The following is an 18654-nucleotide window of genomic DNA, read 5'->3' as shown; positions in this document are numbered from 1 at the left end:
TAAAACCATTTGTGTAGGGCCATCCAGTAGCTTAGAGCTCTGGATCTTTGTTTTCCTTCCTCCTTTTCTCCACTCCCCTGCAAAGAGCTTCAGTATGATTTTGATTTTTTTTTTTTTAATTAGGATTCTTCATTGTATTTCTTGTGATGATTTCACACGCCTTGATATTTCCTAAAGTTTTGTAACCTAACAGAAATGATGATGTTAAATGCGAAGAAAGTTTCTGAGCATGACTAGCTAGGAAGAAACTTCATGCTATGCTTGATAACATGAAGTGTTAGTTTTGCCTTTCACGTTAACCTTTAGTTTAAAGAAGACTCATGCTTTCAGGAGATACCGTGTACACCATGCGGAAATCTGTTTCCCTTACCTTGAGTTTAAGGACAGCACTGGTTTTTACTATGTATTTCTACTATGAAACAGTATTATCCTGTTGTGCATAAAATGACTCTGCTGCACCTCTGAAAGTCCTGGAAAAAAAAAAAAATCCTGAGGTGGTGTGCATCGTTTTGCTGTTTAACACTTGCATTCATAACCAGAATTAGGGAAAACTTTATCATGTTTGGATTTTCTCGACTGAATTGTACCGCAGCAGATCTGCTCTCCCAGCCGCCCGAGTAGCGCGCTTGCAGCTTGCCTGCCAGCGCTGGCTGAATGATGTCAGCGACAACAATGGCTCCTCTCTTACTTTATTATTTTGTTGGAAACTTCTCCCCTGCTGAGCCGGGGGAGAAAAGACTTCTGATTTTGGGGTGGGTTTTTTGTTTGGCTTTTTTTTTTTTTTTTTTTTTTATTTGGCTTTTGCATGATGACCTTGAATTTTCCTTGCTACTTCTTAGGACTAGTTTTGCAGTGTAATGAATTGAAATGCTTCTGTTATCATGCTGATGCTTCTCTTTGTCTTGGTTTATTTGAATTCCGTCAGATTATGCTACAATTGTCTGCCCTTTATCTGTGTAATAATGCGCTGTTTACAAGAGACACAGCTTAATTGCATTTAAAGTGTATTTAAAGAATATGTGCTTTTATTTTTAAACTTTGCCTCACTTATACTAAGCTCCTAAATTGTTATCTGTGACTTGGAACCCAGAACACTATCCACTCTTTCACCTTAAACCATCCAATATGCTTTTAAAATAAAATTAAATTTGAAAATCAGTCTTCAACTATTTGCATAAGGATTAAAGTTTAATCAGATTTCCATATAGGAATTTAGAGGCGTTTGCTAACCACGTGGCTTCACTTGAACTTGAAATCATCCGCAAGGTGCTTAGCTCCAGCATCGCTGCATTTTGGAATCTTGACTTCGCTGGGATTCCTGAGCAGTAAGACATTTCATCTGCAGGGAGTGTTCTCTCCAGAGTGGGATTGCCGAAGCAGTTGTGCTGAGTAGCTGTCCATGAATAGTGGTAATTCACCCATCTGGATCCTGGCTTTTTTTGTTGCTAAAAGACCATTAAAATCGAACAGCAGATTCACATAGCAAGGCAGATGTGATGCACCTTGAAAGCTGTTCTGCTTCAGTCAGGGCCAGCCGCTGAGAGCAGGTCCTCACGGAGTTCCCTTCGTGGCCTGCTTTAAGTTACTGTAATAAAAAAATGTGCTGCGCTTCCTGTTCCTCCTTGAACGGTTTGTGGGTTCTCTCATCCTTGAAGTGTTTTGGGTCCCTAATTTTAAATCTGCCAGTAGGCAAAGCTGTGTGTTTAACACCTTCTTTCTCCTCATTGTGGTGACTACCCTGGTGGCTGCTCTTTGAGTCTTGAGGTGAGACTCGGTGATCTGGTTTATCTCCGTTTTCATAGATTGAACGGACTGTGCCAATTCCAGAAACCTTTTTTTTTTTTCTTTTTTTTTTTTCCCCCCCCCCCACCCTTACTGCTTACTGTCCCACCATCTACCTCCAGGCGGAGGAAAGAAACATCTTAGAAATTACACCAAGGAGGTATCCAGTAACTGCACCTGTGGAGGTTGCATTTTAACAGGGTTGCTCAGGTGCTTGGAGTTTGTCGGTTCTTCGTGCCCCGGAGCTCTGTTTGTACCTTTCTCAGGAACGCAAAACTTGCTTTGTCTTTTCATGCTGTGGACTAAGAAATGCAAGCATTCTATGAGGTCAGGGAGCATGCACACGATCCTGGGCATTAGTTGATGGGGTCTAATTTTATTTTGGGCAGGAAACAGTGGTGCTGTATTCATACAGTCTTTTTAGGCTACAGTAGTTCATGGAGTGTCTTTCCCGTTTGACCTTGTGAAAAATACACCAGTATCTGCTATTTTGACTGACTTAAATGCAGCCTGTTTCCCTTGGCTTGTTTGTTTTTTCCTGAGGCCAAGCAGGTGCTTCATGCTACCCTCCTTACAGAGAAGGATTTGTTTTTTTGTTCAGTAGTTTATGAAGTACTTTTAATGTTCTCCTTGGCTTTCATTGTTCTATTACTGAGATGGTGGACCTAATTTAATGTCCAACGTGAATAGCATCTTCTTGCTTTTAAACATCTCTTCTTTTCCTATGGGAGTGTATTAGTCTGGCAGACACTTGTGGTAACTTGTAGCTGATATAACTGAAAATTGCTGTGCCTGTGCAACTTTTTCAAAAAGGAAAAAAAAAAAAGTTTTTTCAGATGGAACTTGCTATGAAGATGTACTGCTTCTGCGGTATCCTGGCAGAGATCTGCTTTTTTTTGCCTTGCTGCTCTATTCCTGCCCTTTAATTAAAATTGGTAAAATATATTTCACATAAACCACTGAATTGAGTTGGATGCAACATAAAAATTTTGATAGTTGTACTTTTAGGGATTTATCTATATTTTTGTAACAAACCAACAGCTAACAGCTGCAAAAATTGGGAATTCTCTGAAGCATGATCTTGGGAGGTAGAAGATTGTTGCTAACTAGTAACTATGTACAGCACTATGAAAATAGCACTTAATTCAGTTGTATGAAGGTGATTACTATTGGGGTGACTTTTGCTGTACAGGACTTTATATTTTTCTAAAACACTCTGGACTGAGAGAAGCTATCAGTGAAGCATCTGGTATTAAACATTGATACTTGCTTTAATGACTTCAGCAATGGCTTAAGCTTTGTGTTTTGGTTTTTTTTAATGGATTGTATCTTCCCTTTTTTGTGTAGGTGTGGGATTTGATATTTAGTTACTTGATTGGCTTCGGGAGCACAAAGATAAGATTCAATTTAAAAAACAAAACAAACCCAACACTTCTCATAGCTGTTGCCATTCTTCTTCCTGCTTTTAAATAAGTGATTCACTGGCTGATATTAAATATAAATCTTAAAATATAAATTCTGCTTAGTGGGTCTGTGACAGGAGAACCTACGTATGACCTCACTAAAATTAATATATGTTCATAAATATTTTTATAGATTTTAAATAAATATGTAAGACATAAAAGTGTTAAGTTAGAGTTTTCTGTGTCTTGCAAAAAATTGTGCTTTAAATTTCCTCCAGACCTCAAAATAAAGTGTCCGTCTAAAGAGATTGAAAACGTAATGTCTGGTGTTTTCTAACCGATTGATCTTTGGTTTTGTCTCTAATGCTGGAATACTTTGTAAGCGCTCCAAGGGAGCGTGTATTTAGCATTTTCTTGCTATTTAGATTGAAGGGATTTTTGATTACTTCATTAAGGATTATTTTGGGAGGCAATACCTTCAAACTAGCAAGAAAGCCATCAACTTAAAATAAGTTCTATACTTAGGAATTTTTTTTTTCTCTCCTTTCCACCTCCTGCGCCTTCCCCGCTTCTCCTTCCCCAGTGAACACTTGTCCTGCTCGTTCACCTTCTTCTTGCATGGAGACAGCAATGTTTGCACCAGTGTGGAAATCAGTCAGCATCAACCTGTGTACCTGCTCAGTGAAGAACACCTCACTCTCGCCCAGCAGTCTAACAGCCCTTTTCAAGGTAGGTTTTACCAGTCAGTAGTGAGTATTAAAATGAATCAATCCCTTGAGTTGCGCAGACTGAGGACTTCTGGCAAAGACTGGAAGTGGGAGCACAGGCGTTATCTGTTTTGTATTGGTTACACGTTCTCCCCAAATGTCCCCTGTCTTGACGTAGTCAGAAGCCAGTTGGTGTGTCTCAGCTCGTCTGCAGGTGGATGATTTCCATATTCATCTCTTGGCATCTAGCCAGATAATTTGTCTTCATGACACAATAAACTTAATTTCTGAGTACTGTCCTATTGGTGACTTAAATATTTAGCTTTTTCAACAAGCTTTATAACCCCTATGTATCTTCATAGACCCCTCTTCTAGAAATCCATTTCTGACTCAAAATACTTAACCTATTCATGCCCTCTACCCCTTTTTATTTGGCTCTTCCTTGCCTGTAAATTCCTTTGGTTCCACCGGCAGATGCAGGCTATGCTCTCGAAGACAAAGGATTGATGGGGCCTGAGTCTGGTTAGTGGGCTGTTTGATCATTCCCTGTCTTAGACACACTTGTGTTGGCTATAGAAATCAGTTCTCCTGCATGACCACACGCTGCCCTTGTTTATTAACGCTCAGTGTCCAAACTTGCTTTTTTTTTTTTGAATGCAATGTAACAGCAGCTGTGCTTTCCTAATATGGACAAGACTAAACATGAAACAGATTACTTCCCCCTATATAAGTTGTTGTTGTAACTGTACCAAGCAGAATGAAAGGATGAGGAAACACCTTAACTCTCAGAATTTGAAATAGTGTTTCTTTATCCCACGTGTATGTTAGAGACTGCTTGCTAGCAAAGGTGAAAACTTGCTTGTTTAAACAGATTAATTTGTAACTGTTGTTGTGGTACCTGGATTCTTACAATACACATGCATTTAACAATGTGTACCTATTGCCAAAAACTTGTGTGGTGTAGTAAAATGTGATGAGGGTGTGTTTTGACTTGCCGATGATAAGTTGTTTATTTGGTGTGGCTGAAATAACAGTTATGCTGTTTCAGTGGGAATTTAAAGAGTGAATTTTGGTTGGATATAATCGCCAACATATTTTTATTTATCTTTTTAGTTATTCTAAGTCCCTTCGGCTTAAATGGCACGCTCACAGGGCAGTCGTTCAAGCTTTCTGATTCATCGACAAAAAAGCTTATTGGTGAATGGAAACAGTTCTATCCTGTCACATCTAACTTGAAGGAGGGATCTGAGGAAAAACAAGAAGAAATGGATTGGGAGGATGATTCTTTAGCTGCTGTTGAAGTCCTTGTTGGTGAGTGTTTGGATTACCTTTTAATTACTGAAATAAATTGGCTGATTAGGTCTGCAAAATACTGAATGCAAAAGGACCCCATTTTATTCTTTTTGCAACTGCTCTTGGTCTTTTGTTTTTCTGTGTAATGCTCGGGCCTACCTAAAATGAGTTGCTGCTTAGTGGGATTTGCAGACCTATTAGTAGGAGAGTTTTTTCTTTATGTGCCTTCAGAAGCAAGATTGGTTTTAAAATAAATTTTAAAAAAAGGTAATAAAAAAACCCTAGACTATCACCGTTGACATCTGAGATGCATCAAAAGCATGTTGTACTGTTTCAGATTCTGCGCAAATTCAAACGGAACAGACGTGCCTTTCAGGGATGTCTTCAAAACCACAATCCTGCAGAACTTAATGTACTCAGGCACTGCATTTATCTGCTGCTGTTCCTAAAATCTAAGCCCCTGGGACGCAGTAGTTTGTTCCTCTGCTGTGGGCTATTGACCTTTGATTTGCCAACTAATGTAATCATTTCTCTGTAATGAGTGTTACAAGCTTGTATTGCAGTGATGGCTGGAGACCCAGATGATGATAGGGAGGGGAATATTGACAGTTTTACGTGATACTAAGAAGTATGTTCTCAGTCTTATTTATAAAACAAAATGATAGAAGCAAGTAGTAGCACATAGATGCCAGGGCTGTCTCTGCCTGTATATACAAAGCCCTTTTGATTCATTCACTCAGCTCTTCTGTATAAAGCAAATCATAAAGTAATGATGAGGATGACAACAGAGACTTTTTGTCCAAGGATAATGCCTTAGTAGGTAGAAAGGGTAGGTAAACTTATGAGTGGCTGGTCGAATGATCCATTTATTGATGATTTTTACATGTAAAGCTTTTGGTAAACAATGGTAAAATCAACTTGCTCTTTTTTTTTTTTTTTTTCTTTTCAGCTGGTGTGCGAATGGTATACCCAGCATGCTTCGTTCTAGTTCCTCAAACAGACATCCCTGCTCCTAGCACTGTAGGGGCATCTCACTGTTCAACTACTTGCTTGGGTGTCCACCAAGTGCCTGCTTCCACGAGAGATCCTGCCATGTCTTCAGTAACTCTGACTCCACCGACATCCCCAGAGGAAGTTCAAACAGGTATAATAAAATTAGCTTCTGCATGTGGGAAATCACTTTGATGGGTTCTCGTTTAAAGCTAGCAGTGTTTGGAAAGGATTCAGATGTTCTCTGTACAACTGACTTGTTACCAAAAATCACATTTCTTTAGTCATAAGTCTGTTATAGTAAAACCAGTTTTTATTGTTCAGTTGTGGGCAAAATTAACTTGAATGCTTTTGTAAGTTGCTGAAATGAAGACTGCTTTTGTACCAGATGTTGTTATCCAGTACTTCAAATTTCTGTGGTTAAGTTCTTGGGTTTGGTGTTTTGGTTTTTTTTTTTTTTCCTCTCTGTGTGTTTGCGTGCATGTGTGCATTCTGACGTAGGTTTATAAACCTCGTTGTGCATCTCAGTCTTTAGTGAGCCAGGTGATGTTTTCAGCCTTTTTCACAGTCCAAGGAAGATTCTTTGTAGTTAAGTTTCCAGTAAGGCTGCGTGCCCTCTGAACTGTGTGTGAGTAGTGGCTATGGTAAACCGCTTTTAAGTCAAAGCGGGTAAGGCTCACTGGTAGTTCCAGGTGGCTTTACATACAGTTCTTGTGCAGAAGAGGTTTTGTTTATTTTTTCCACAAGGTTTTCTCTTTCCTTAGTTTGACCCCTTTTTTAATAATACTGTTAAATTCGCTAACAGGTAGCCTTGCTCAAGTTACTTTCTTCTTCAGGTCCATAGTTTCTTGGAAGATAAAGAATAGCCAGCCCAGTTATAACATAAACATATATAGTGCTTTTTATTTCTGCCACACCCCCCACCATGAGAGGGAACCACGTTATGATAATCAGCTACCATAGCTAAATTTTCTCTTTGTTTTTATTTCCTAATGTTGAGTTAAGAAGATGCTTTTCTTCCTAAGATGTTCCTGTGGTGGTTGAATTGGAGTAATCATTGTTCTGAGTGTATCGCCTCATGCCTAAAACTATTTCCTCTGGTGCTACTTTTCAGTTGATGCTCAGTCTGCCCAGAAATGGGTGAAGTTTTCTTCAGTTTCCGATGGATTTATCTCTGACAGTACTAGCCATCATGGTGGCAAAATACCTAGAAAGCTAGCCAATCAAGTGGTGGACAGAGTTTGGCAAGAATGCAATATGAATAGAGCGCAGAACAAGTATGTACTCATTTTGTGAAGCTAAAAAAGCCCTTGTGTTCATTGTAGAAAGTAGTTCTGTTAATGATGCAGTGACTGGTAGTAGAAGGTGCTTTACTCTTATTAATAAAACATTTTAAAGAAGTTTATTTGTTCCTAACTAGTCGTTTGTTTAGTTCTCAGTTTAATATGTTAGTAAAAGGCTATTTGTAACTTCTTTGCTGAATTCTGTGTCACAAAACTGCTCTTGAGGTTTGACAGAAGATAAGGAAAGAACATATGTTGATCCCAAATAACTCTCCCGATATTGAATAATAGGAGGAAGTATTCTGCTACATCAAATGGTTTGTGTGATGAAGAGACAGCTGACAAGGTAGCATCCTGGGATTTTGTTGAAGCCACACAGAGGACAAATTGCAATTGTTCAAGGTACGGTACTTGGCAAACCTGCAGTCCAACAATGTACATCGAGATTGAAGTGCTCGGGAGAGGGCTCGTGATGACTCCTTTAGGAGTAATTAAGCAATAGCTGCTTGTAGGAAAGCTGTAACAAAATTTGTCTCGTATCCTAAGTGTCATTGTAGGTCTCAAAACTCTGCCCAATAAGGTAATGCAGAGGTTTTATTCAAGTGAATCAACTGAGTGGACCTGCTTGACAGTTCAGTGACAGTTCCTGAGTCTTGGTCTGGAATTCCTTAGGCCTGTATGGGGGTAGAAACTATCTCATGGGCATCTTTCTTGGGCTGCAATGGAAGGGGAATGCCTATTTATTTAGGAATTAAAAACCTTTTCTAGAGGGCTGTGGTATTAGCCTTGAAGGGAGAAAGCTGTTAATCATCAGCAAGGCGATTGTAGCATTTGTGTCATGATGAATAAGAAAAAGAAATCCAAACCTGCTTTACTTCTTGAGAAAGATGGCGTTCCAGGGGGTGTTGTATATAAAACTGCTTTTCTGTGAGTTGATTGCCTGTATGTGTTTTTTGTATTAGCTGGGGGGGGGGGAAAAGGATCAAAACATAGGGAGAAAGTCTGAATTTCACTTCCAGTTTTTGTTACGACTTCTATTTTGAAACTGTGCAATGACACAGACTGTTAATACAGGTGTTTAAAATAAATGGAAACATTAATTTCAGTGAGTTGTCAATTTCTGTACTTAGGCAGAATACTAATCTTTAGATGGCTGAAGCGTTGCAAAGGTTTAAATGCTTTCTCTGATTTAAATGTTACAGTTATTACCTTGCAATGAATGTTGGAATCTTAAAAAAAAAAAAAAAAAAAAAAATCATGTCTGGAGGAGGTAGCATTTTGAAAGAAATGCATTTTTTCCTACTTCATTGAAATGGTTGGTTTAAGTTCAGTGGAAATACTTGTGTCCTGAGAAGAGCTGGGAGATGGAGGAGGATTAAATATTCTGTTAAAGGAGAATTTAGGTATGATAGCACTAGTTAAGAGAAAACAATCAATGAACTGTGTGAGGTGTGTATTAGAAATATGCAGTTGCCTAAATAGAAATTGCAAAGACTTAAACCCTCTTATTGTTCTTTGTATTTTGAATTCTTAAGTGGTGAAGAACGTGTATGAGAGTTTAAAGTAAAAATAGATCGTGACACCTCTTACCTTTTATTCCTGCCTAATCCTGCTTTTTTTTTTATTACAAGTTGCATGCTGCTTACTTTCCTAATGGAAGAGTGGCAAAGAATACCCAGGCACTAAGGCTATACATGCAGTTCAATAGCTTAATCATAAACATTTCATTCTAGGCTTCAGTATTTCATGTCTCTCATTCTGTCAGATGATCTAGGAAGTTGGCATCTTGAATGTCAAGATTTAAGCTCAAGTGCATTTAGACTGGAAAGAACCTAACTGTATTAATGCAGTCAAGACACTGAGGTTTTTTCCACGCTTGCTAAATTTGTAGTTGAATAGCTACAAAAGCTTTGAAACAGCTTTTGTGGGACTGAGCTTGGTTTCTAGGTTCTTGATGTTAATTTTCCACTCCTTAACCCGTAGAGACTTGGAGAGCATTATTGGTTAGTACCAATGCTTGAATTCAAGAAGTCATTCACTAATTCATATGTTGTTCTACTGATTCATCAGTGTTGGCAGAAGTTAAAAGCGACAACATATTCATGTGACTATTTATTTCTGTTAAAAGCAGTTATAAAGTACTGTCTTCAGTTATGAGGATAATGTGTGTGTTTGGCTCACAGGACAGCTTTTCCAGTTTTTTTAGATGGTTTTCTAAAATCTTGCGATGCTACTCAAGTCACTCAAATTAAGTTATGGTCAGAAAGAGGCAGCTTCACTTCATGATGGTATCAGTTTCAGAATTCTATAATCGTCTGTTTAATGGCTTAGAAGTGGGTTCTTATCTAGTGAAAAAGAACACGATAGACATATTTGAAAGTTTAATGTGAAGTATTTTCCCCTATATTAATTCTGCAGGCACAAAAATCTCAAACCAAGAAATTCAGGTCAACAGGGGCAGGCACCACCTGTGGGCCAACAACAGCAAGCAGCTCCAAAGCACAAGACAAATGAGAAGCAAGACAAAGGGGATAAGCCACAGAAACGCCCTTTGACTCCTTTTCATCATCGTGTATCTATCAGTGATGATGTTGCCATGGAGGCAGATTCAGCAAGTCAGAGGCTTGTGATGACTGCACCAGACAGTCAAGTGAGATTTTCAAATATCCGAACTAATGATGTAGCAAAGACTCCTCAGATGCATAATGCTGAAATGGCAAATTCACCTCAGCCACCACCGCTTAGTCCTCACCCGTGTGACGTAGTTGATGAAGGGGTAGCTAAAGCTCCTTCCACTCCTCAGAGTCAACATTTCTACCAGATGCCAACGCCAGACCCCTTGGTTCCCACAAAAACAATGGAAGACAGACTCGATGGCTTGCCTCAGCCTTTTCCAGCTCCATTTCCAGAAGTTATAGAGCCTACAATGTATGTTGGTACTGCAGTGAATTTGGAGGAAGATGAAGCTGATACTACTTGGAAGTATTATAAAGTTCCAAAGAAAAAGGATGTGGAATTTTTACCACCTCAGCTTCCAAATGATAAGTTGAGAGACGATCCAGTAATACCTGCTGGACAGGAAAATGTAACATCAGTTACAGAGTAAGTAATGCTTAATACCATAGTAGTAACATGAGGAAACTGAAAACGCCAAAGGCAGTAGTTTCTCGCTGTAAGCAAGCTTGTCACTAAAGCATAATGTTGTTCTCATCAGCTCGAGCAGTAATGCTGAGTGTGTGAGCATAACTATCTGTGCTGTCCGTATACACGAAGAGAATAGTTGTGAAATGTGAGGACGAAGCACAGTCAAATATGTAGTAAGGCTTTCCGGCTTTTTCTCGTGGGAACTCTGATTTAGCAGATGGCAATGAAGTTTATTTTTCTACTGTAAAATTAATTTGCAGCCAAATTATGGCTGTTTGGGACTTGGTGTCATGTCGTGTCCATCCATCCCCCCGCCCCAAATAACTGTCTCATTTTAATTTTTTGCCTTCTTCATTACTTGAAGAAAGCGTGGATGGTCTCAGCTGCAGACTTACCCTATTAAAGATAGTTTCCTCTACCTCATTCTGCTCTTGTCTTTATTCAGAAGAGCTGTTATTTAAATGGCTGATATGAACAATGAGGAAGGTGGAAGCTTTGTTTCCTGGACGATGTTAACTTTACTGTAGGCTGCAACTGCTTTCCAATATCGGAAATTTATCTTTGGAATAAGTCACATAAACTGGCATTCTTGCACATGGTGCATTCTCTCTGTGGTGTTGTCCAAAAGGCTTAAGGATTTGAGGTTATCATTCAAAGAAAACGAGTGACTGGGGGTCTGCTGTTACTGCTCTTGGACCTCAGATCCTATGGGAAACCCTCATTCATTAAACAAGGCTTGTCTAACTTGAAGAAATACTGAGACAGTCAGACTAGATCCTTTTTAGAACCTCAGCCTTTGAGCTACAGGAAATGCATGTGAGAACATTTATTTTATTTTAACATAAGCTAATACTGTCTTGAAATAAAGTATGTGCAGTCTATAACTATTTAAAAAAAGGTTCTTGTTGAATGAATAGAATTTATTTCTGAAAGCCAATGTTATCTAGCTCCAGGTTGTAAAATAAAAACTACTCTGCTGCTGTCTGTTTCAGTCTGGATAAAGGAATTGATTGCTTTTTTGATACTGCTGAAGTTCTGATAAAGTTTCAAGGCAATGGAGGAAAAGAATAACGCTAGTGGTTTCGGTGTTAAAACTTAAGTTTGAGCTCTGTTTTACTGCAGAATGAATCAACATAGATTTTCTTTACCAGCTAAAGCAAAAATAAATTCTCCAAAAAAGACCACCACCAAAAAACCCCCCAAACCCACCACCAAACAAACAAACTTAAAAAACCTAAGAACAAAAATCTGAAACAAAATCACTTGGCCTTCTGGATTGTGTCTCCTTTGCTGTTGTACTGCGTAGGAAGTTCTTCCTGTCATCCATCTTTTACCACACTTCCTTGTGAGGACATGCTGCAGGAAAAGGGTGGTAATGGGAAACAGCAGGTGCTGATGGGGCTGCTTAATAGCAGTGTAAATCTAATGTGATTGGGACCTGGCTGCAGAGGTGACAACCTTTGGCTTAGGGTTGTGATTGAGGGATAAAAGATGCACCTCAGATGCACCCAGAGTTGCCACTGTCGACTCACTTGCTCTTGATTATTTTTGGTCCAAATTTTTGAGGTGAAAGGAGACTCTTAATGTGACCAGTATCAAATTAGTGAGGGGTTTTTTCCTTTTTTTTTTTTTTAATTTTTTTTTTTTTTTTAGGAATTAGTGTACTTTATCTGTGGTAGAAGAGTTGAAGCAGCTACTCACAAGACCGAAATTTTATGTTGATTTTCTGTTCGTTGCTGGCAGCAGAAAGCCTCTGATGGCAGTCACATTGACTTTGCTGCGTAGGAAAGCTGTGAGAAGAAGTAAATATGCTGTAGCTGTTGGTCTGTTCTTGTACACATTTTCTTAGCCGTATCTTTTGTGTTTGCTGTTTAAGAGTTTACATGAGCTAGTGCATGTCTCAGCTCTTTCAAGATGTGCATTTATAGATTTTTGTAGTGCTTTTTTGGCCTTGAATTCATTTCAGCCAACCAGACAGAGAAAGATATGCTCTACTTAAAAATCTTCTTTTTTCTGTTCAAGTCACGGTCTTTCCTTGTATCGTTTCTAGTTTGATTAAAGAACTTATTGAATGTGGTTTTTTCCCTTGGAGTATCTGGCTATTTAACTTCTCTTCCTCTTTAATGGTCAAAAATACTGAAAGCTGCTGCTTGCTTTTTGCTATGTATTTTTCCTGGTGTTAATTCCTTGTTCCTAGAAAGTTGTTCCCTTTTTTTTTTTCTTTTTTTTCCCCCCGATGGTAATTTTTGCAGGATTTAGAAAAGAGGAAATCCTTGACTCCATTGAGTGCTACTCCAGACATAAATGCCAGTGGTGCTTGACACAAAGCCTGTTGTCTGGGGCGGTCGTGCTGCGGTGGTCATGCCTAACACAAGATTTTATTGAGCATGGATGACCAGCTTGGATGGATTTGATAATGTTGTTGGCTGTGAGGTGTTTCTTTGGAAAGCTTATTTCTAGGAAGTCTTTTGGCAAAGTAAAACTGTTCCTGTGTCCTTTCTTATACCATGTAGTTGGGAGGGATGTACAGGACAGCGAGGAGGACTCTGAGGAGTCACCATGCCTTTTTGTGTGTTGAATTTCATTGTTGAAGTCTTTGAATTGTTCTATGTCGTGCTTTTCTTTCTTTCTGGTATCTCGGAGGAGAAACATAAGCCTATCTTATTGTAGACTCCCGATCAGTGTCTGCACCTAGGCTGTCAAAACTAAGCCTTAGTAATAGTGAGATACATTAGTTTCCTATGGGATAGCATTTCCTTTTGGATAGAGGCTTGAGAAGGGAAATGATAGATATGTTGGAACCTGTGTTTGAACTTGAAGTATCCCTCTGTAATATCCATCCTTGCGACGTCCCTTTTTCATTTCATGTGTGAAACTTCTGTAAACGCCTCTCACTGGTCATTCTGTTGCGGTTTGGGAGGAAGAGGTCTCGGAGCAAGAAGAAATTAGGTACCTACATCAGTCTGACACTCCTGAAATGCCTTGTTTGAAGGAATACCTTCCTCACATGGTGCCTATCGTACATTGGGATACATCAAATAAAGTTTGGTTAGGGGCAGAAGATAGAGGGGCATACGTATAGCTAATAAACATAACATAGTTTTCTACTTGCCAATATTTCTTTTTGCTGGTGTACTGTTATATCTGGGAAGCTAATAATCCTGATACAAAAACTTAATTTCTGTGTACTTACCAACTCCAGTTTGGCTCCAAATGTTAAGAAAAGAAAAAAGCTGACAAAGGCAAATGTGGTTTTATTATTCTCATTAGTAAATTAGATATTGGTGTGTTGCAAGCTGCATTTGTATTGATATAAGTGATATAAATGACTGCTAAACATAGTGGCATTTGTATGCTTTAGCTTGGGCTTTTTGGATGGCCAGGCTTTGTGTACCACAGAGTGTTGCTCTGCTTGTGGTAGACACAGCCGGGTATTGGGAGGGTTGGCATCATTTCTACATTTAAATGAGTTAAACGTCCAGGAATTAGATTCTTAAAATATAGAAAATTCAGGTTTAATCACTTCATTCTGATAATTTTTTTGAACTTGGATGGGATGGCAATGGCAGTAAGTAATTTTTAACCTGGTGAGTTTCTTTTAGTGGATACAGATAGTTCAAAACATTTGTACTTTATAAAAAATGACAGCTACGACCTGGGATAAATTACTAATCTTTATCTGAATTGACAGTGCTTGAGGAGAGATGGGCAGAATGAATCACACTGCTGTGTCTGACATGTGTAAGGAGGTTATATTAAATGACTAATGATTTAATCTTTTTCCCAAAAAGTTTTCTGAAGCTGGGGTGGAAGGGAAGAAAGTGGGAAGGGAAGATGAAGTTGTACTTGTAATAGCAAAAATATTTCCACATAATAAATGATAAATAATATTTTGTGATTTTTATTTTTCTCTGTTCAGATTAATGGTGCAATGTAGGAAACCTTTAAAGGTTTCAGATGAACTGGTGCAACAGTATCAGAGTAAAAACCAATACCTAGCAGCAGTAGCGACGGAAGCTGACCAGGAACCTGAAATCGATCCTTATGCCTTTGTTGATGGTGATGTGGAATTCTTATTTCCTGATAGTAAAAAAGATAGGCAGAACATGGAGAGGGAAGCCGGGAAGAAACACAAGGTGAGTAAAGGAGTGAGAACACAAATCAGTGATGAGATGAAAACAAATTGCTTTAGTCACCAAATAGACTTTAAATCCTTCTCTATGTATTTGGAAGTACATTAAAAAAAATCATATTCTAGCAGAAATGATCAATGAAATTATGCAGCATGCTTCAAACTACACCTAAAACTTTTTTGGCACACTGGTGGTGCTATTTCATCAGGGTTTATGGTTCATACTGGGAGAACACTGCTGGATTGGAACAAAAATCAGTCTGGCTCAGTGGCCTTTCTATAGAAATGGGTGGTAAAAGGTGCTTGGGGAAGAGAAGAAGGACAAAGGCAAGTGAACTCTGGCTAGTTGCCTGTACAGTGAAATTTTTTTTGTTGTTTTGCACTTTAGCCAGTACCAACTATATGAGGCTTCTACCTAAAACAAAAATACACCCTCCAAAAAGGGAGAAAATACAACTGCATTTGGAGCTTGTATATGAAATAAATTTGCTTATTAGGCCTAGTTGTGCGTGTATGCACTCCTGGTATTGAGAGTTTCATTCAATGACTAGTATAGGTAGTGTATAGCATTTGATACCAAGTGTTCTTCAATAAAGTGTTGTAGCAGGAATTCACAGCTTGCTTTTTAAATTTATCTGTAACACAAACCCAAAGATTTACATTCTTATCTGTGCTTATCATCTGTGTGTTGCTAGCATTCCAAGCTTCCTGCTCCCTGAGCAAGCACCACTAACCAGAGCCCCAGACTACACCTTGCTGAGCTACAAGGCTAATGAGAACGTGATACTTCGGACATGTACAAGAATTCCCATAGGGAGATAAAATGCCCCCCCACCTTCTCAATTAATTAAAGCAAACTTTTCTACTTGTTTTTTTCCTCAAATAGGCTGAGGATGGGACATCTAGTGTTACAGTTTTAGCCCATGAAGGAGAGGATGCTATGTCTCTATTTAGTCCTTCTGTCAAGCAAGGTAAAGAGGCTTTTGGTTTTTTTCCCCTCCTCTTTTAATTGTGCTATGTTAATGATCTCCTGAATAGTCAACAGATTCTAATAGGCTACTAAGTTTTTACTGTATGGTTTGTATTTCCCTGTCCCTTCAGAACTAGGAATCTGCTTGCAACACATTTTCTTTGTTGCACCTTGCAAATAAATGTTTGCTATAAAATCCAAATGTTACAAAATTGAACGGTCCTCACTTATGTGTGAGATAGTTGAATAGAACTGAGAATGTACTTTTCCCCCCCCCCCCCCCCCAGCTGTGGAAATAGTTCTCAAGATATTTTTTTTTTTTAATGAATATATATTGCCATTGTTTTTGTAACATTTGTTTTTTCTTCAGAAGCCCAACGTATTGCTGCTCATGCTCGCACTGCATCAACTAGCCTGTTCCATGAAACGGACTTAGTGGTCTCTTATACTGACCTTGACAATCTTTTCAATTCTGATGAAGATGAACTAACAGTAAGTGATGTGCCAAAGTAATGGCAGCTGCTAGACAAAAAACTGCAAGGAAATAAGTATGTCTTTTTGTGGTTTTGGGTTGGGGTGCTTTATTTTTTTGGCATTTTAGGAGAGGTTGCAAAACATGCATATGAAGCAAGTGCCGTGACTTCTCTATAGCAGACATATTGTTCTGCTTGGCTCAATCATATTTTTGATGTAATCAAACTTTAACCAAACTTTTGATCTTATACCCTTGCTCTTCAGACAGTATATGCTTTTTGAACATACCTTTAGATATAAGTTTAGAGATTTGACAGTGGTACTAGTGCTCTTTTCCTATGCTTTAGGTTCTGTTTAACTAGTCAATAAAGGTAACACTGAAACAAAACAAAAACTTCTGAAAGAGAAGAGGCATTTAAACATGTGGACATTCTGCCAAATAAGTTGCTTCATTGCAGGCAGCTATCGTCTTGGAACGGTTTCTCTTGCAGTCTCTAATGGCTCTGAATCCATTATCTTTCTAGTTTCTATTTCGATACTGTTTGTAATCAGTTGTCTTTTCTGAACTGTACTTTGCTCCATGCTTAATCCTAAATCCCCTTACCCAGACAAAATGCCCGTCAACTTTAATGGGAGCTGTAGCTGAGTAAGGGCTGGAGGATCTTAATAGCCATCAAAGGTCATCATCATATAAAGCAAGTGTATTTGCTGTTAAACATGAAGACTCTTATTTTTCTATAGACTTCAGTACTGTCTAAACATTGTAAAACGTATCTCTTGTTCTTTTAATTTCAACAGCTTTTCTTCCCTGTACCTCTTGTTCCAGGATTTGTGTTTCTCTCTTTTCTATTCCTGTTCATGTGGTAACATCAGTAATGTTAGCATGGCTTTGGGAGTGTGTATGTTTTTCTGATAGACTGTGGGCAGCCCTATTTAGCTTTTTTTAATATGTCTGCTAACAGGCTGAGAGTTACTTTATAACTGGTCTTTCATTTTAATAGCATCATGATGTGATGGGCGAGCATTCTCTGAGTTACACGTATTAAGGGAAGACAAGTGTAACCCCAACTACTAGCATTGGGCTTCCGATTTAATTTAATTTTTCTAAATATTGTACAGTCTCAGCTTTGTATGTCCACTGCACATGAAATTTCCTGTTGGCAGGAAATACGAACGTGTGTTCATGTCTGAAGTGATTTTATTACAATGCTGCTTTTCTTTCTTAGCCTGGATCTAAAAGAACAGTGAATGGTGCTGATGACAAATCCAACTGCAAAGAGGCAAAAGCAGGAAATCTAGACCCACTGTCATGCATAAGTAAGCTTTATTTGTTTTTTCTAAATAGAATACTAGTGCTAAACATTTGATTGCTAATATGTTGTGGGAATTTGGAAACATACGCTTCATTTGCCCTACTGAAATTTCAAGACAAAGGAAATACTTCAAAATGTATTCATGCTCTAAAGCCTACTTCTAATCTGAAATTAGGCACTGCAGATCTCCATAAAATGTATCCAACTCCACCTTCATTGGAACAACATATTATGGGATTTTCTCCAATGAACATGAATAATAAGGAATACGGCAGTATGGACACTACACTTGGAGGAACAGTACTCGAAGGGAATAGCTCTAGTGTGGGAGCTCAGTTCAGAATTGAAGTAGATGAGGGTTTCTGCAGCCCCAAACCTGCTGAAATAAAGGTAGGTGGTGCTGATAGTCCTGATAAATGTTTCTAATGATTGTTGTTCAGTTTATTACTTAATCCTGAATAGGAACTGTGGGAAATTAAGTACAATTTGTAACTTGTGTCCTGCATTATACTGAGGTAGGTAATGCACATTCTAGTAAGTAGTATATAGTATTTTACTACTTGAGCTTTGAGAAAGAGTAATGCATAATTAGCCGTTAGTAAACTGAAGGAACACATTTCAGTAGTTGTAGTTCATTGGTTTGTGTTGGCATAATGCTTTTTGGAGAATCATGGGTGCGAATGATGCGTGTATAAATCTACCTTTCTCTTTTGCAGCTATATCGGGATTAAATCTTAAAGAACTACTGCTTGAGTTTAGTCACGTTTTTCTGAGAAGCATTTTATTTGCTGAAGTGATCTAATTTATATGCTGATGCTTTACTGTGTCTAACTTCTAGGATTATTCTTATGTTTATAAACCTGAGAATTGTCAAGCTTTAGTGGGATGTTCCATGTTTGCACCACTGAAGACGCTTCCCAGCCAGTGTCTTCCTCCCATCAAACTGCCAGAAGAATGCATTTATCGCCAGAGTTGGACTGTGGGAAAGTTGGATTTACTTCCTCCAGGACCTGCCATGCCATTCATCAAAGATGGGTATGACCTGTGCCACAAATGTTTAAGCTTTGTAAGGTGGTCAGTTATCCGCACTGTAGGAAGTACCCCTAATTTTTTTTTTTGTAAACCTGTAATGAGAAATATTTGCAAAGTCGCACTGTGTTTAT

The 18654-nt window shown here is 38.5% G+C and overlaps 1 protein-coding gene across 2 annotated transcripts in view; it reads left to right on the top strand.

Moving 5' to 3' along the window:
• The window catches only part of MED13 (mediator complex subunit 13), a 56809-nt gene that overhangs the window by 23122 nt on the left and 15033 nt on the right, over positions 1 to 18654 (top strand). For both annotated transcript variants that reach the window (XR_004841334.1, XM_009633927.2), the window contains exons 4-15: positions 3769 to 3914; positions 5006 to 5203; positions 6135 to 6329; positions 7290 to 7452; positions 7750 to 7860; positions 9877 to 10560; positions 14522 to 14738; positions 15621 to 15705; positions 16075 to 16196; positions 17405 to 17495; positions 17667 to 17881; positions 18330 to 18526. Coding sequence is in view for 1 of the 2 variants with exons in the window: in XM_009633927.2 (XP_009632222.1) it covers positions 3769 to 3914; positions 5006 to 5203; positions 6135 to 6329; positions 7290 to 7452; positions 7750 to 7860; positions 9877 to 10560; positions 14522 to 14738; positions 15621 to 15705; positions 16075 to 16196; positions 17405 to 17495; positions 17667 to 17881; positions 18330 to 18526 (2424 nt within the window). In the remaining variant the exon portion in view is untranslated. The remainder of the gene's footprint in view (positions 1 to 3768; positions 3915 to 5005; positions 5204 to 6134; positions 6330 to 7289; positions 7453 to 7749; positions 7861 to 9876; positions 10561 to 14521; positions 14739 to 15620; positions 15706 to 16074; positions 16197 to 17404; positions 17496 to 17666; positions 17882 to 18329; positions 18527 to 18654) is intronic.

Source organism: Egretta garzetta, unplaced genomic scaffold (assembly GCF_000687185.1).
Source record: "Egretta garzetta isolate BGI_Z169 unplaced genomic scaffold, ASM68718v1 scaffold112, whole genome shotgun sequence".
NCBI classification, from domain to species: domain Eukaryota; kingdom Metazoa; phylum Chordata; class Aves; order Pelecaniformes; family Ardeidae; genus Egretta; species Egretta garzetta.
The sequence above is the reverse complement of the archived record's forward strand: the minus strand, read 5'-3'. Positions and strand labels throughout refer to the sequence as shown.